This window comes from Neolamprologus multifasciatus, chromosome 14 (genome assembly GCF_963576455.1).
Source record: "Neolamprologus multifasciatus chromosome 14, fNeoMul1.2, whole genome shotgun sequence".
Classification (NCBI taxonomy): domain Eukaryota; kingdom Metazoa; phylum Chordata; class Actinopteri; order Cichliformes; family Cichlidae; genus Neolamprologus; species Neolamprologus multifasciatus.
In genome coordinates this window covers 37,811,203-37,826,030 of record NC_140452.1, presented here as the reverse complement: position 1 = coordinate 37,826,030, position 14,828 = coordinate 37,811,203, and the positions used below count along the sequence as shown (strand labels likewise).

Genomic DNA, 14,828 nt, shown 5'->3' with positions numbered 1-14,828 from the left:
CTGTCTTTGTCCCTGTGTGTGTCCCTGTGTGTGTCCCCGTCGGTGTCCCCGTGTGTGTCCCTGTCGGTGTCCCTGTCGGTGTCCCCGTGTGTGTCCCCGTCGGTGTCCCCGTGTGTGTCCCTGTTGGTGTCCCCGTGTGTGTCCCTGTCGGTGTCCCCGTGTGTGTCCCCGTCGGTGTCCCCGTGTGTGTCCCTGTTGGTGTCCCCGTGTGTGTCCCTGTCGGTGTTCCCGTGTGTGTCCCTGTCGGTGTCCCCGTGTGTGTCCCTGTTGGTGTCCCCGTGTGTGTCCCTGTCGGTGTTCCCGTGTGTGTCCCTGTTGGTGTCCCTGTCGGTGTCCCCGTCTTTGTCCCTGTGTGTCCCTGTGTGTGTCCCTGTGTGTGTGTCCCTGTGTGTCCCTGTGTGTGTCCCTGTGTGTGTGTCCCTGTGTGTTTCCCTGTGTGTGTCCCTGTGTGTGTCCCTGTCTTTGTCCCTGTGTGTGTCCCTGTCGGTGTCCCTGTCTTTGTCCCTGTGTGTGTCCCTGTCTTTGTCCCTGTTGGTGTCCCCGTGTGTGTCCCTGTCGGTGTTCCCGTGTGTGTCCCTGTTGGTGTCCCTGTCGGTGTCCCCGTCTTTGTCCCTGTGTGTCCCTGTGTGTGTCCCTGTGTGTGTGTCCCTGTGTGTGTGTCCCTGTGTGTGTCCCTGTGTGTGTGTCCCTGTGTGTTTCCCTGTGTGTTTCCCTGTGTGTGTCCCTGTGTGTGTCCCTGTCTTTGTCCCTGTGTGTGTCCCTGTCGGTGTCCCTGTCTTTGTCCCTGTGTGTGTCCCTGTCTTTGTCCCTGTGTGTCCCTGTGTGTGTCCCTGTCTTTGTCCCTGTGTGTCCCTGTGTGTGTCCCTGTGTGTGTCCCTGTCTTTGTCCCTGTGTGTGTCCCTGTCTTTGTCCCTGTGTGTGTCCCATGTCAGGAGTATTTTTAAAGCACTGGATGTAACTGGTAAAGGTTTTGTGGCAGTTTTTGGCCTTTTCTTCTTTGATTGGTTGCTGTAGTTTTTGTAGTTGAAATTAATTGTTAGAATATATTAAAATCTTGATTATGATTCTTACAATTATGTAAAGTAGAATAACCATTTCTAAGCAGCCAAATGGGATCAAAATCCTCTAACCTGATCCTTTGCAGAAATAGGAATCGCTCGTTTTTGTTAAATGAAAACAGAACATCTTTATTCTAAAATTGATGCTGAAGCAAATTGGGACTAAAACACTACGGATATGTGATACAGTTCTGGCTTAAAGCTTACATTCACTCAAGGCTTCATGGTCATCAATATTGGAATCAACATTTCTGCACAAAAACAATGTTTTTAGCCAGCTGACTGTGTTTTTTATGTCGTAGTGTAAGAAAAGTGTCTTTGTTCATCATTTAAAGGAATAATGTCGTCTTTACTCTTAAGATCCAAACAAGCTTCCACTGAATTCGGTGTATTCCAGTGCTGTTCATGTAGAGTTTACAGTGGTTCTGGTGTATTGGTTGATGCTGCGTCAGCAAGCCAAAAGAATCTGCCGTGACCCTTTACACAGGGCGCTGTCATCATCAAAATTCCAGACACATTTTTAATCTTTCTAACTCTTAAGTGAGCCCAAACTAAAGAGCTAATACAACTTTAAAATGCAAAGAAATGCAGTGAAAAGACACAGATTTCAATCCTTTTAAAAAGAGAAAAAAATGGAGGCAGAGCATGTGATGAGATTAGGTTAAATCTGAACACAGGCATAGAAACTTCTCTTGCAGGACTGCTTTCATCATTGTTTTTCTTTTATTCATTTTCATTTCTAAGCTGCCTCTTTTTCAGTGTTCTATAATTAAAGGCCTCTTGTTTTGATCAGAGTCCAAATCCTGAGTGATTGGTTCATTGGTTTGCCTCTAAGTGAACTCGTTCCAAGTTAGTGGAAGTGGCTTTTACTGAACTACCTTTCTTGCCTTACTGAGGTTCGCTTCACAGTGTTCAACCTCAACATGGCAGAAACAAGAAAGAAACAATGATATGACTCCAGTAGAGCCTGGAAAACCAAGACGTTTTGGCTGGGAAGAGTTATGTAAGAAACCCCAGTGGCTTGTGTGTGTTGGAGGCTCTACAGAGGGTGGAGCGTTCGCCGCCAGTTATTGGTGTGGCGGCTGGCGCTTCGGTGGATCTGTGGATCTATTCCTAGTGGTGTAATTAGAGGGACGCAGATGAAGTGCAGTGGCAAAGAGCTCTCTTTAACAGCTGCGATGTGTGTGTGCTTGTTTTCTTTCACGTCTCGTCCTTTTCACTTATCCTTAATGATCCTTGACTTGATTATTGGGTATAACGCCAAGGTCGAAATAGACTCATATTTTGATGAAAGAGATACTGTCCAGCAACTAGGCTTTTTTTTTTCTTTTTGACTGGCAAAAGTATGACTGGCACTAGATGGAGTGATTGATTCAACAATCAAGCGAGCCCCATCCGCTTTATTCTTTCCAGCCCATGCTCAGTTTGATAAAGTCCTTTACATCAGCGGTCCCCAACCCCCGGGCCTCGGGCCGGTACCGGGCCGCCAGAGTTGAGGCTCAGGTGTGAAATGTATAGTTTTCAGGGTTTTTATCGGTTTTCAGCGTTATTTTGTTATCGTTTTGATCGTTAACTCAGTTTTCCTGGGTCTTTTCATGTGTGTTATGAATAAATCTTCTTTTTTTCGGTACCGGTACTAGTTTTATTTTGTTGTATTTATCCGCGACACCTTAAAGGCCGGTCCGTGAAAATATTGTCGGGTATAAACCGGTCCGTGGCGCAAAAAAGGTTGGGGACCGCTGCTTTACATGCAGTTGTGGAAGAAGACATCCTGTAGTCCTGTATTTGCAGCCTAAGAGAATGTCACATTTTGTATTTTTCTAAACAGCTGATATTAGTCTTGAATAATATGTATGAAGCATGTATTAAGTATATGTAATAACATTGCACTGATATAATAATGTGAAAGGCATTCCCAACTCGGAAGGGTTTCACTTGGACCACAATCGAATAATTAATTCTGAAGTACTCATTTGTCATTTTTCAACTAAAGAGATCCACAAAGTTTCTGCTTTTCAGATTTAAAGATCTGATATTTCCTTTCTTTTCAGTCCATTTAATATTCCTGGAGTTTTGACTGGTTGTACAATGCAAAATTTTGTTGCTTTAGCTTTTTGCTCACGTCTAGATTTTACTCTGAGGTTACAGAAAACTTCAGTTAATCTCCCTGGGTCTGGCAAACTTAGTTTTCAGCTTTTTAGGTGTAATTTAACAGGCTAATAACTTTTAAATAATGGCCATCCCTAACTCCATTTACCTCTGCAGTAACTTGTGGCTATAGCTTTTAAATAAATGTAGTGGATTGAAAAGCTACTCAAAGCATCACCCATGCAAGTATCTGCTATGCTTGAATAAATGTATTTACTTAGTAACCTTAATCATTGCATGTTATTGTTACTTAGAATATCAATCAAATTCACAGATTAATCAGAAATCTTGCCTGACCATCAGTCAAGTTTTGTACTGGATATATTTTCACCTTTGTCTTGTGAAGAATCCTTTTTCAGCCTCATGAAATCCACGGTAGATCAGGAAAACACCACTGTGCAGCCACCTAAAACTTTTGAATACCCCTTCAAAGCCACGACTAATGGAAGCTGAATCAAGACTGAATCTCTCCCCTCATGTCCCATAAACCATATCCCTGGTTTAGCAACAGGCTGGTCTAATGAATAGCCTGGCTTGTTGTGCCTGACCATTGAGGCAGCTGTGCCATGAAGGCAGCTCGTGGTGTAATAACTCTATCTGTACATCTCACTAATGTGCGAAAGAAACCAGGCTGTTGCCAAAAACCTTGGACCCACACGCACACGTTGAACATGAGGGGAATTCCCACACACAAGCAGCTTCACTCGGCCGCACATTTAGTATGGATTAAGTCATGTCTTCACACCAAGATAGTAATTAGCACTCGTAGGCGGCTCTGATCTGATTTACAGCTTCGACACCACAGGCCTCTCAGTTTTGCCTTTTTCAGAGATTAAAAAACAAACAAAAACTGAATTTTACTGAGACTTCTGTAATATTTGGGTGTGTTTTTACAATGCCTGTCATACTTGTTGTAGCTCAGGCTGACACCTCCATTGTTTGCTGTTTGTCATTAGTATTTGACAGCAGACCAGAATGTGATTTAAAAGCATGCATTGTGCAGCGAGCACTGTGAGAAGATGTGTCGTCCTAGTGTTCAACTAATCTCTAGCTATGGTGTTTTTATTGTTTCAGATGAAAACACAAGGTTTAACAAAGATGTGATTTTAAGCTGGTCATGTATGTGTTTATCAAACACATTTAGCTTCTACAGTAAACAGCTATTTTGGTGCAATGAGAGGCATTCATTTACTGCCTACTTGTGTATCAAGGTGGTGGTTTTAAGAGCCTAATAGCATCGGTTCTAGCATCTAAATTCTGACTTCACCATGTAAGTTTCCAACCTACAAAAAACACGGTCTGCATTACACAGTGTTTTCTAAAGTCGTTTATTTTTTTTTATTTTTTTTACAAACAAAATCATAAAATAATGAAATATTTGCCATCTCAGTGGATAAGCCCGGTGCTCTTGCAGGTGAAAAGTGGTTATTAAAGTGCATGGTCAGAGCTACAGAGTGGAACTGGATGAGCTAGCTCAGGGGTAGGCAACTCCAGGCCTCGAGTGCCGGTGTCCTGCAGGTTTTAGATCCCACCCTGGGTTAACACACCTGAATCAAATGATTAGTTCATTACCAGACCTCTGGAGAACTTCAAGACATGTTGAGGAGTCATTTAGCCCTTTAAATCAGCTGTGATGGATCATGGACACATCTAAAACCTCCAGGACACCGGCACTCGAGGCCTGGAGTTGCCTACCCCTGAGCTAGACGGTGACTCAGGGTCTCTGGAAAACTTGGCTGAGAAAAAAATTCCCCACAACAAACAGCAAAGCCGCGTGGAGTCATGTATAGCCCACGTAGTGCGGTAATGTGCAGGTCATTCGAACTTCTTTATGGTATGTGTGTAGGTGGGAGGCTGAGTGGGGAAGAGGACAGTGGGGAAGTTTCTTGTTTCTATGAATTGTGGAACGGTTTGTTTGTTTGGCAGCGTATATATGGAAAGCAGTGGTTACGACTTGGTGTTCCCAAATGTTCCCTTAATTTTTTTCAGCAGAGATAATTTGATCTATTCAGTCAGACAAAAAAAGAGGATTCTGGAAAAGGAGTAGTAGCTCAAGCCGATGTGCACCCGGCACCCGGCACTCGCGTGTTAAGGGAATCAGACTTGACTCCACAAAAATGGAAAAGAAAATGTTACATGAACTCGTGGCTACATAAAGATGTGTGTTATTTATTAATGTTTTAAAGTAATGTAATTAATATATTTGTTGTCAAATACTGTAATTAATAAGCACTTAAAATGCCCTTATAGCAGAAAACCACTATATAAATAATTAACATTTATTCAAATGTTAACGATTTTCCTGTAATTTATTACAGGTACACAAGTGTGTTTTAAGCTTTTTACAAATACTTATACAATACATATGTTTATTATGTTTTGCATTTGCAAAATTCTTGTATCTGCTGATAAATAAAAGCATAATTACAGCATCAAAGCCTGTTTGTAAAGGCAGAACAGTCAGGTGACTTTACATTACTTCATGTAACTTCATGTATGTGATTATTTGCCTGATGAACCGTGTTTCCTCTTGTTACAAAGTAACTTTGCATTGCTTTTTCCATCATTCAAAATAATTTGTTAGTCATTTTTGTGTTTTTATTTATTTAAATCATTAAAAAACCCTACATTCAAATTAAATAGCTGAGACCAGCTGAGATCGAGGAAGTCTTAAATCGTACCTATGAATGGCCGCTGTGACAGTCTGAAGGGATTTCATTGGTTAACAGAACTGAAAAAATGCTCAAGCTAGCCCATAAGAAGTTTACCTCGCTCTTAGCCTTAAGCTCTGATGACAGTCCCAAAGTCTTTCAGTAAGTTTTAAATCCATAGATTTTAGATGTGAGCAGAATGTTCTCGGGATTTTAAAATATGACTGCTTTTAACTCCTGTCAAAACCTTCTTTGAGCTGCTGTGAGAACATGTTTGTCCCATGTTGAGAAACCACAAAAGCAAAACAAAAAGAACTGGGCTTCATTGGGAATTTAGATTAGTGGCAGTAAACTGGTGTTGAAGCTTTGGCAGATTGTTGCAGGTGAAACAAGAACAGAGGCTTCCTTCATGTTTTCCTTTTCATACAGCCAACAATGTGCTCGTTGGACAGCCTTCTGGCAAATGACAAATACAAACTTCTCCTCTTTAAAACAATTTCAGCAGGAAGTTTGCAAATATGTAAATGCTCCATAACACAAACTTAAGTAGTGTATTTTTCCACTTAAGGTGATGAAAGAACAACCCTGAAGCTCTGCTTTGAGAACAGTCACGCTTTGTGAACTTGACCGCTATGGTGCCTGCCTCTTATGTGTCGGCACGACTTTAAAGCCAGGTGACTTTTGCCCTGTTAAAAGAGGCAGCGTTCCAGCGTAGTAATGTCAAACTGCTAGCTGTTTCTCCGCTAGGTTAGACACACACACACACACACACATATACACCTTTTTTCATATCTATTAATATCTAAGTGCTCACAGGTGGTCTGCCTATGGAGCGTGTAGAAAAACACAATTTTTGGTTTCAGCCCACTGTACATCAAATGAACCGTACGCACTCCTCCTTCTTCTGCCTCTCTTGTTTTCTCCATTTTTCTTCCATCCTGTCCGCCTTCAAGTGGCCTTCGTTTCATCTCCAGAATGATGCGTTTCGGGGACCCAGAGAATTTCGATACACCTGAACAGCATGCCTGCTGGTGCAGGTGTTGTGGCTATCAGTTCCTCGCTCTGCTGAGGCACTGAACAATCTTTATTTGTACCAGTATTTGTATTAAATTCTAATGACATTATCATAAAAGGAATTTCATTCTCAAATGAATTTAAAGACGTCAACTTTGGCTCAGATGTTTCAGTGCTGAGTAAAAACTGCTGGATTCAAATACTGGATGAATTTAGAGGTTAAAGGTCAAGGTTGCAGCGATCTAACCAAATAAACATTTTTGTCTTTACCTCGACAACACATAAACATCATCTAGTGTTGTTTCGTTTCAATTTTCTTCATATGCTACTCAAAGTTTTTTAATGCACATGCAAATATAAACATACACCATCCTAAACATACGTAGCTATAACTTTTAAGAGAAATGAGTAATTAGTCAGACTGCACCCGCTCTGTTTTGTTGGGGGCGGCTGACTTTGGGTTTTTAGCATCTGTCTAACCCTAATGCTTACTCTGCTGCCCAACAGATATAAAACTGCTCGTATATTAGTCTGCTGCTGCAGTGTTGAGAAGATTAGTAGGGCACACTCTTCCCCCTCCAATTTGCACTGCAATCAGTAGCACAATTTTCTCTAGTTATAAAGAGTAGACATAGCCATTAACGCTCCTTTGATTACAACCATGTTAATATTCTCGTGTTTGAAGACTAAACTCCTGGCACCGCTCTGAAAAGTCCTCAAAAATGTCCTGGCAGAGTATGACAAATTATATTTAGAGTATTACAATTTGTATAGGATATATTATTAGGCTTTATATGATAAAATGCAGGGAGATTGTTGGGCAGTATAATTGCAGATGTTTGATAGAAAGCAATTAGGCAAAGAAAATGAGTGAATAGCTGCTATATTTACCATTTAAAATCACCTGCCTGAAATAACACTGCTCTTTCATGCTGTTTTGACATGTAGATGTAGATGTAGATGTGCATAGATGTAGGACTGTTTTTGGAGGCCAGATGTGCACCGTGGTTGCACAGGTGAATTGTCCTGCTGTGGCAGCCAAGTGCTGCTGGAAAATGCTGTTGTCACAGGGATGTGTGCAGGTTTCCTTAACAGCACAAGCAGCATTTAAATGAATGTTAGGACCCAAGATTTCCTAGCAGAACATTGCTTTGTAATGAGAGGATCAGCGTTGTCCTCTTCACTTTTTATTGCATTTAATATTGTGGCTGTGTGCTGTATATGTCCGGTATATGTACAAATCCATTCAGACAGACATAACGTCCTGTCCTTCCCAGCCCTGAGGACAAAAACTCCTCTTTATGATGGATAGTCTTTCAAAGTAAATGGGCTCATTTGCTCTGAAGTTTATGCATCCTGGTAACAGCGAGGCTATCCGAATCCCCCAAGTACTCCATCTTGTAAGCTTTATCCCCTCCACATGGTTATAATTTGAGAATTTCCCAATTTTCAAAGCTTTTTTTTTTGGCGTAGTGTTGTTAATTAAAAAGTGGACTAGTTTTGTTGTGGCGTTCCACTTTGCCAAGTAGGGAAATCACCCTCTTCTTTCCACTTATTTCTTTGCCTTTCTCGCTCTCTCTCTTTTTCAGCCGTTCGCCGTCCCGTCCGCCTTTGTCAAGAATAAAGCTAGCCCCACCACTTTGCAAATGAAACATCCTCCCAACATTAATGGGATTGAGCAGATGTTTTCTGTTTGGATGGTCAGAGATGGGACACTAAAGCCTGCAGCAAAACAAAACAAAAAGATTTTAAGAGGAAAAAACCCCAGAAAGCAAAAGCAGATATTTATGGAAATGATTATATCACTTCCCTCATATCCCATATGAACGCATGTCTCGCACACATGGCAAATTAGAAGTCATCCCTTCCAGTTTAGCGCACGTCTTAGAGCATGTGCCAGCGATCTTGGTACTAAAACATCGTAAATAACACTGTAACCCCTGGGACAAGGTGTTATAAATAGGACGTGTCAAACCCCGCTGTAGCCAGCCGCTGTTTAAAACCTTCTCTTTTCACCCACCGGGCCGCTCAGCTGCTTTTTAATTTGGCCCTCCCGTGGGCTAACCGACTGACGCCTCTCGGCAAGGGCCTCTGTATTTCAACAAGGCCACAAAAGCCCCAATCCTCGGGCACTCGCACTCGCAAAGCTCTCCAGCCTTCCTGAGCTGTTACTTTTTTGGAGCCCAGACTCTACCATCAGCAGAAGAGAAACACCGGCTCTGGCCAGAAGGCAGTGGCCAAGTCTCGTCTGTCAGAAAGCTAGGGGCCAGACTCTCCAGCCACTGGGTGGGCAGGGCCCGACCAAAACAGAGAGAGGAGCAAAAGTGAACGAGAGCGGCGAACAGGGGAGAGAGGGTTTGAGAGCGAGAGGAAGCTCCCAGATAAACAGACCGCAGCGCCTCAACTCCTAATCGCCCTGCGCTTCCGTTTCCAGACTCTATAATTAGAAGGGCCCCGGCCCTTCTTTCTCTTTATTCCCAGTTGACGCAAATGCTTCTTGTGGCTTGGCACCTCGTTTGGGGCGTGGGTTTTCAAGAGTTTACAGGCCCTGGGCCTTAGCTTTTTGGCTTTCTGGTCGCTCTGATACGGCATGACTAGCTAACCACTGTCTTAATGCACACTTCACTTGGCTTTAGTTAGAGTTTCTTTCTTCCACCTCTGATAATCTGCACGAACCTATCATTTATCCAGATTTTCATCATCTGCGAGCAGTGCTTTTTCTTTACTAATTTTCAAATCTTGACCAAGGGAAACTTCGACTCTGAATGTGCAAAAATGGCTTCTTTTTTTTCCAGAAAGGGAGTGTTTTCCATCTCCCTCGCACGTGTTGTTGGATCCTTTTAATCTCATGCCATTCCAACATCCTCTTTTCACATTTGACATGCCACCCAATAAAGCCCGGCCACTAATTAAAACCTACTGCAGCCTCCACATAAAAGATTCCAAGTGGAAAAACTGAGAGGAAAATACTAATTACTTTAATATTATTTATGTCTGGAAGTCATCAGAAGGACAGGGCCTTGGACATTTTTTACACTCTGCATCAATGAGTTGTATTATGAGTTGCTGCTCGATCTCCGTGTTTGTAGCATGTCAGAAGGTTTCTGGGGATGGGTTTTGGATTGTATTTGAAAAGCAGTGTAGACGAGCCAGTTTAGATCTGGGTTTGTTCTGGTGTGGTTTGTTGGGCATGTTGTTTATGGTTTGGACCTATACTTTCTGGAGTTTGACGAGCTTCAAATAAAACAGGACCAAATGAATGGGCCTGTCAGTGTTGGTTACACTTGTGCTGCGCTGTGGTTCAGCGTTTTGGTGATTCTGAATGCGCATAGACACGCCCATAAATGTGCACTGATGCTCAAATACATAGATTCCCTCTTTTATGGACGCTCGTTTCGTCTGTCCTTGAAGAATCACACGACTCGAGCCGTGCTTTTACCAGACCGAGCTATCATGTAAGGCAAAGTTGCATTTTATGACTGTGACAAATGATAGCTGGCTATGTTTAATGGGCTGGTTTGTTTGTTTTAAGTGCACAGTAATTCTTTCATGCTGTCTAACATGTGTCATGCACAGTTTGTATGGTTGAATGCTGCTGGAATAAAATACAGTTGAAATATTTTGGTCGGTCAGTGTACCATTAGCAACATTTAGACACACTACACAAATTGGAGTATCATTTTGAATCATCTTGATTAAAATGATTAAAATAAACAAAGAAAAACCAAGATGTAACAAGTGATTCAGGTAATAGGTCTAAAGGTCTCTGGTGGAGTGATGGGACATCATACTGCCTCGTTTGATCGTTTGATGATTGCGGTAAAAACACATCTTCTGTATGCTATAGAAGGCCAGATGATATGCATATGGTTAACATAGATGTTTTCTAGGGGTGCAACAATACTCGTATCGATATTGAACCGTTCGATACAGTGCTTTCGGTTCGGTACGCATATGTATCGAACAATACAAAATATATTATTTATTTTATCAACTTTTCTTCTGACGATGCTGTCTGTGTTGAGCACTCAGTGGATCTGCATTCGACTACTCCGCCTAGGCTGCACTGTCGAGCGCAGATTCACTGAGCGCAGCGCAAGCTAGAAAGACAGAAGCTAAGCTCGTTGCAACATGGCAAATTGAACCTCCCCCACCCTCATTCAGATCTGGCGTTTGGAACTATTTTGGTTTTCGTGTGACGTATGACCCTGAAGGTAAGCGCGTCATGGACAAAAGTAAAACAGTATGTCGGATGTGCCACACAATGCTCAATTGGTGGAAACTAGTGCGTTAGCGCAGTTAGCTCGTTAGCGTGTTGACGCCGTCCAGCCCCACGCACGGGGCGATCCGCGGTAGCTCGTTAATGGAGATTTGCAGCGTTATGGCGTTAATGTCATTTTAACGAGATTAACGCTGACAGCACTAGTGGGAACACAACGAATATGACTGCACATTTACTCCGACATCATCCTAGTGCAAAGACAAGTGGAAGCAGACAAAAACAACAAGCAGCATGCTACAAACTTTACCCGAGTCATTTAGACAGCCATTAGCACATGATTCTCCTTATGGGGACCTGATATGTTTAATATGCTGCTGAGAATATAGCCCAGAAGAAGCGTATAGTAGAGCTTTTATTTTGGAAAGAGACATTTCTCTGTAATAAACTCTCTTTTCCAAAGATGAGGGATTTCTCAATCAGATAGATTTTTTTTTAAATTATTTATACTTTTAATAAATGACAAATTAAAAAGGCATGAACATTTTTTTTTGTATCGAAAAAATATCGAACCGTGACACCAAAGTATCGAACCGAATCGTGAATTTTGTGTATCGTTGCACCCCTAATTTTTTCCTCTTCAGACCACATTATGTTGTATGGATGGGAACCTTATCATTGTGGAGTATACAGCACTATTGACCCCCAAAGCTTAATTTGTTCGATTAGTGTCATCACTGTAGGGTTTGGCCCAGTTGAAAAGGTAGGCGCTGCTACACGACACAAATGTAGCGCGAAATGCATTTTAAACCGTGCATATTACAATATTTGAACATTAGCGAACAAACAAAAGGCATGCATTCAAGCAGCCGCATGATAAAATAAGAACCATTTATACAGCACACATTAAGAATCAGCTTACAGTGAAGTCGGCTAACGGACTGATTCCTGATGTCAGTGACTGTGTTCTTTGTAGGAATGCTGCTGGTAACTGCCGACACCCTGGGACATGACTTTCACGTCTTCCAGATCCTCACCCACCCGTGGGCATCGTCGCAGAGTGCCGTTCACCATCTCTATACGCTGCATCGTGGGGAGACTGAAGCCAAGGTCTGAAACAGACTCAAACCTACACGCACACTGCAACCATCCACTGGGAGTAATAGTACAGATATTTAATGAGTGTTTAGATTGTATACACATACACATACATTCTAGTCAAATGTAGTAAGTTGTGCACTTGTATGTAAGTATAATTATTACTTCTTCCTGTCAAATCACTGCAATATGATTAATGTAGATAGTGAAACCAAAAAAAGGGTAAGAACAAAGGTACGGTATTACAAACGTGTTACTGAAACATTTTAAACAAAACACTATTACTGCTCGTCCCTCCATAGAACAAAAGTATGTGTAATAGTGACCATGAAATTTAAAAACATTAGCGTGATACATAAGGTCAACAATAGAAAGTAATGCATTTATTTATCCATCAACCTCATTTTTACTACCTCGCTGAGCTGTGTTGGCAAAGGTCTTAGTGTAGATGGCTGCACCTTCCTCTCCCTGACTGTCTCCTTTGGCTGCTCAGGGGATATTTTACCAGCTCAAAACCATAAACATTCCAGGCTGTCCTGGTTCAGCTCAGAGGTTTTCTCCTCATATATTTTAGCACGAAACCTAGGTGGTGAAGAATAATCTTACTGAGATACCTGGACCACCGGAACTGAGAGCTACTCTCCGTCTCTCCAAAGATGAAACAATCACTATTTCATGACCATACTGTGGGTAGGAATGTAGATCAACTGTTGAACTCACACCTTTTACCATTTATTTAATGACTTAGTTATCCTCAGTTGTTTCTTCATTTCCTTTCAGTAGTAGACAGGAGACGACCCTTCCCTCAGCTGTCCAGTTTGAATGAGATCCAGGTTTGGACCAGTCCCCCTCCAAACTACATTCCCATTTAAACAGATATATTTATGAGAAAAATACACGATTGGTAAAGAAAAACATTCATCCAGTTTATAGACAATAACATGCTCCTCCCCCTCGATGAACTGCAACATTTAAACAGCATTAAAACGTTACCTGTGTTGTTATTCTATACAATTTAGCATAATTGTGTTTTTAAAGTACGAAATCACAACAACAGTTACCTGAAGTTGCTTTATATTGTAAGGAAAGACCCTACAGTAATACAGAGAAACCCCAGCATTAAGACAACCAATGAGAAAGCGTTTGTGAAAAGTGGGAAGGAAAAACTCCCTTTTAACAGGAACCAGGCTCAGGGAGGGGCGGCTATCTGCGCGACCAGTTGGTGATGAAGGGAGACAGAACAAAAGACTTACAGAGGAAGAGAGCCAGAGATTCATTTTAACTAATGATTAAATGCAAAGCTGTGTACAGATACATAGTGAGTGAAGAAACACTCTGTGCATCATGTTGAAGCGTAACAAACGGAGCTGATTTAAACCTAACCTTTACTTTATCAAAAAAGAAAGTTTTAATTAAAGAGGATGTCTCTGCTAAAATCTTGAGTTATGACACATTATTACATGTGGTCATACATTAGGGATGCACCGATACCGATACTGGTATCGGGTATCGGGGCCGATACTGTAAAATGTGTGTGTACTCATACTCGTAAAAGTTAACCGATACCGTGAACCGATACCAACATATTTCATTAATCAGAGGGTGGCTTGTCATTTCTGTTGTAGTTTTTTAGATTGGCCACTAGGGGGCCAATTATTATTTTATTTATTATTTATTTTATAATTTTTTATATTTTATTATTTATTTAATAATAATTATTTTGTTTGTTTGTTTACAATATGGACACTCTGCAATAATTTAAAAGTTTATTTTATTCTCAAACCTAATTTGTATTTATTTTATTGGAAACAGAAGTGTTTATTTATTATTCTGAAAGCTCGAGACAGTGCCAATAGTTCAGTGATATTTTGTAAAATTACAATGTGGAGACTCTGCAATAATTTAACAGAAGTGCTTATTTTTCACTTGAAATTTTTTGTGGTCATTTTTATTAAGATTTTATTTTTTATTGGCAGGGAATATAATAAAACCTGTCTTCCAATTAATTGTATTTGTGTGTGTGTGGTAGAAGTATCGTTTTTTGTACTCTGTATCGGCAAGTACTCAGATCCAAGTATCGGTATCGTATCGGTTTGAAAAAATTGGTATTGTTGCATCCCTATCATACATTTAATAATACTTTAGGGAGAGAATAGAGTATATTGTGCAGTATATTAGCTGTGGGCAGCTAATTTTCACCACCTACACTTTGACACTTTCACTAAATGTATGGTCTATAATAATGAAGTAAAGGGATATTGTAAATAATTTAAGAAAACAATGAAAAGAAAAACAGATTGTAGTTCTCAAGATTATTTTTAGTTTGACTTTTTCTCATTAATTACAGTAGAAAGGAGAAGTGCTTGCTCAACAAAAGTACTTCAGGCCTTGTTAAGTTCAGGATTATTGACTGGGAACACACAGCATCACGTGCACACACACTCCTACAGCCTGCCTGCAGTTAATGTATGACCAAACGTCAGGTCTGCTGACTGGCTGCACACTGAGGGTGCTTTGATCCAAGCCCTTGTAAACACTGAATGCCGGCCCCTGCCTGTGTTTGGGACAGGGGTTATCACCACAATAACACACAGACACACACACCACACACACACACAGAACTCAGAAACATACTGGGAG

The 14,828-nt window shown here is 41.3% G+C and overlaps 1 protein-coding gene across 9 annotated transcripts in view; it reads left to right on the top strand.

The window, feature by feature from the left end:
• The window catches only part of bcas3 (BCAS3 microtubule associated cell migration factor), a 367,208-nt gene that overhangs the window by 53,668 nt on the left and 298,712 nt on the right, over positions 1-14,828 (top strand). For all 9 annotated transcript variants that reach the window (XR_014868693.1, XR_014868695.1, XR_014868694.1 and 6 more), the window contains exon 14: positions 12,067-12,200. Coding sequence is in view for 6 of the 9 variants with exons in the window: in XM_085130745.1 (XP_084986871.1) it covers positions 12,067-12,200 (134 nt within the window). In the remaining 3 variants the exon portion in view is untranslated. The remainder of the gene's footprint in view (positions 1-12,066; positions 12,201-14,828) is intronic.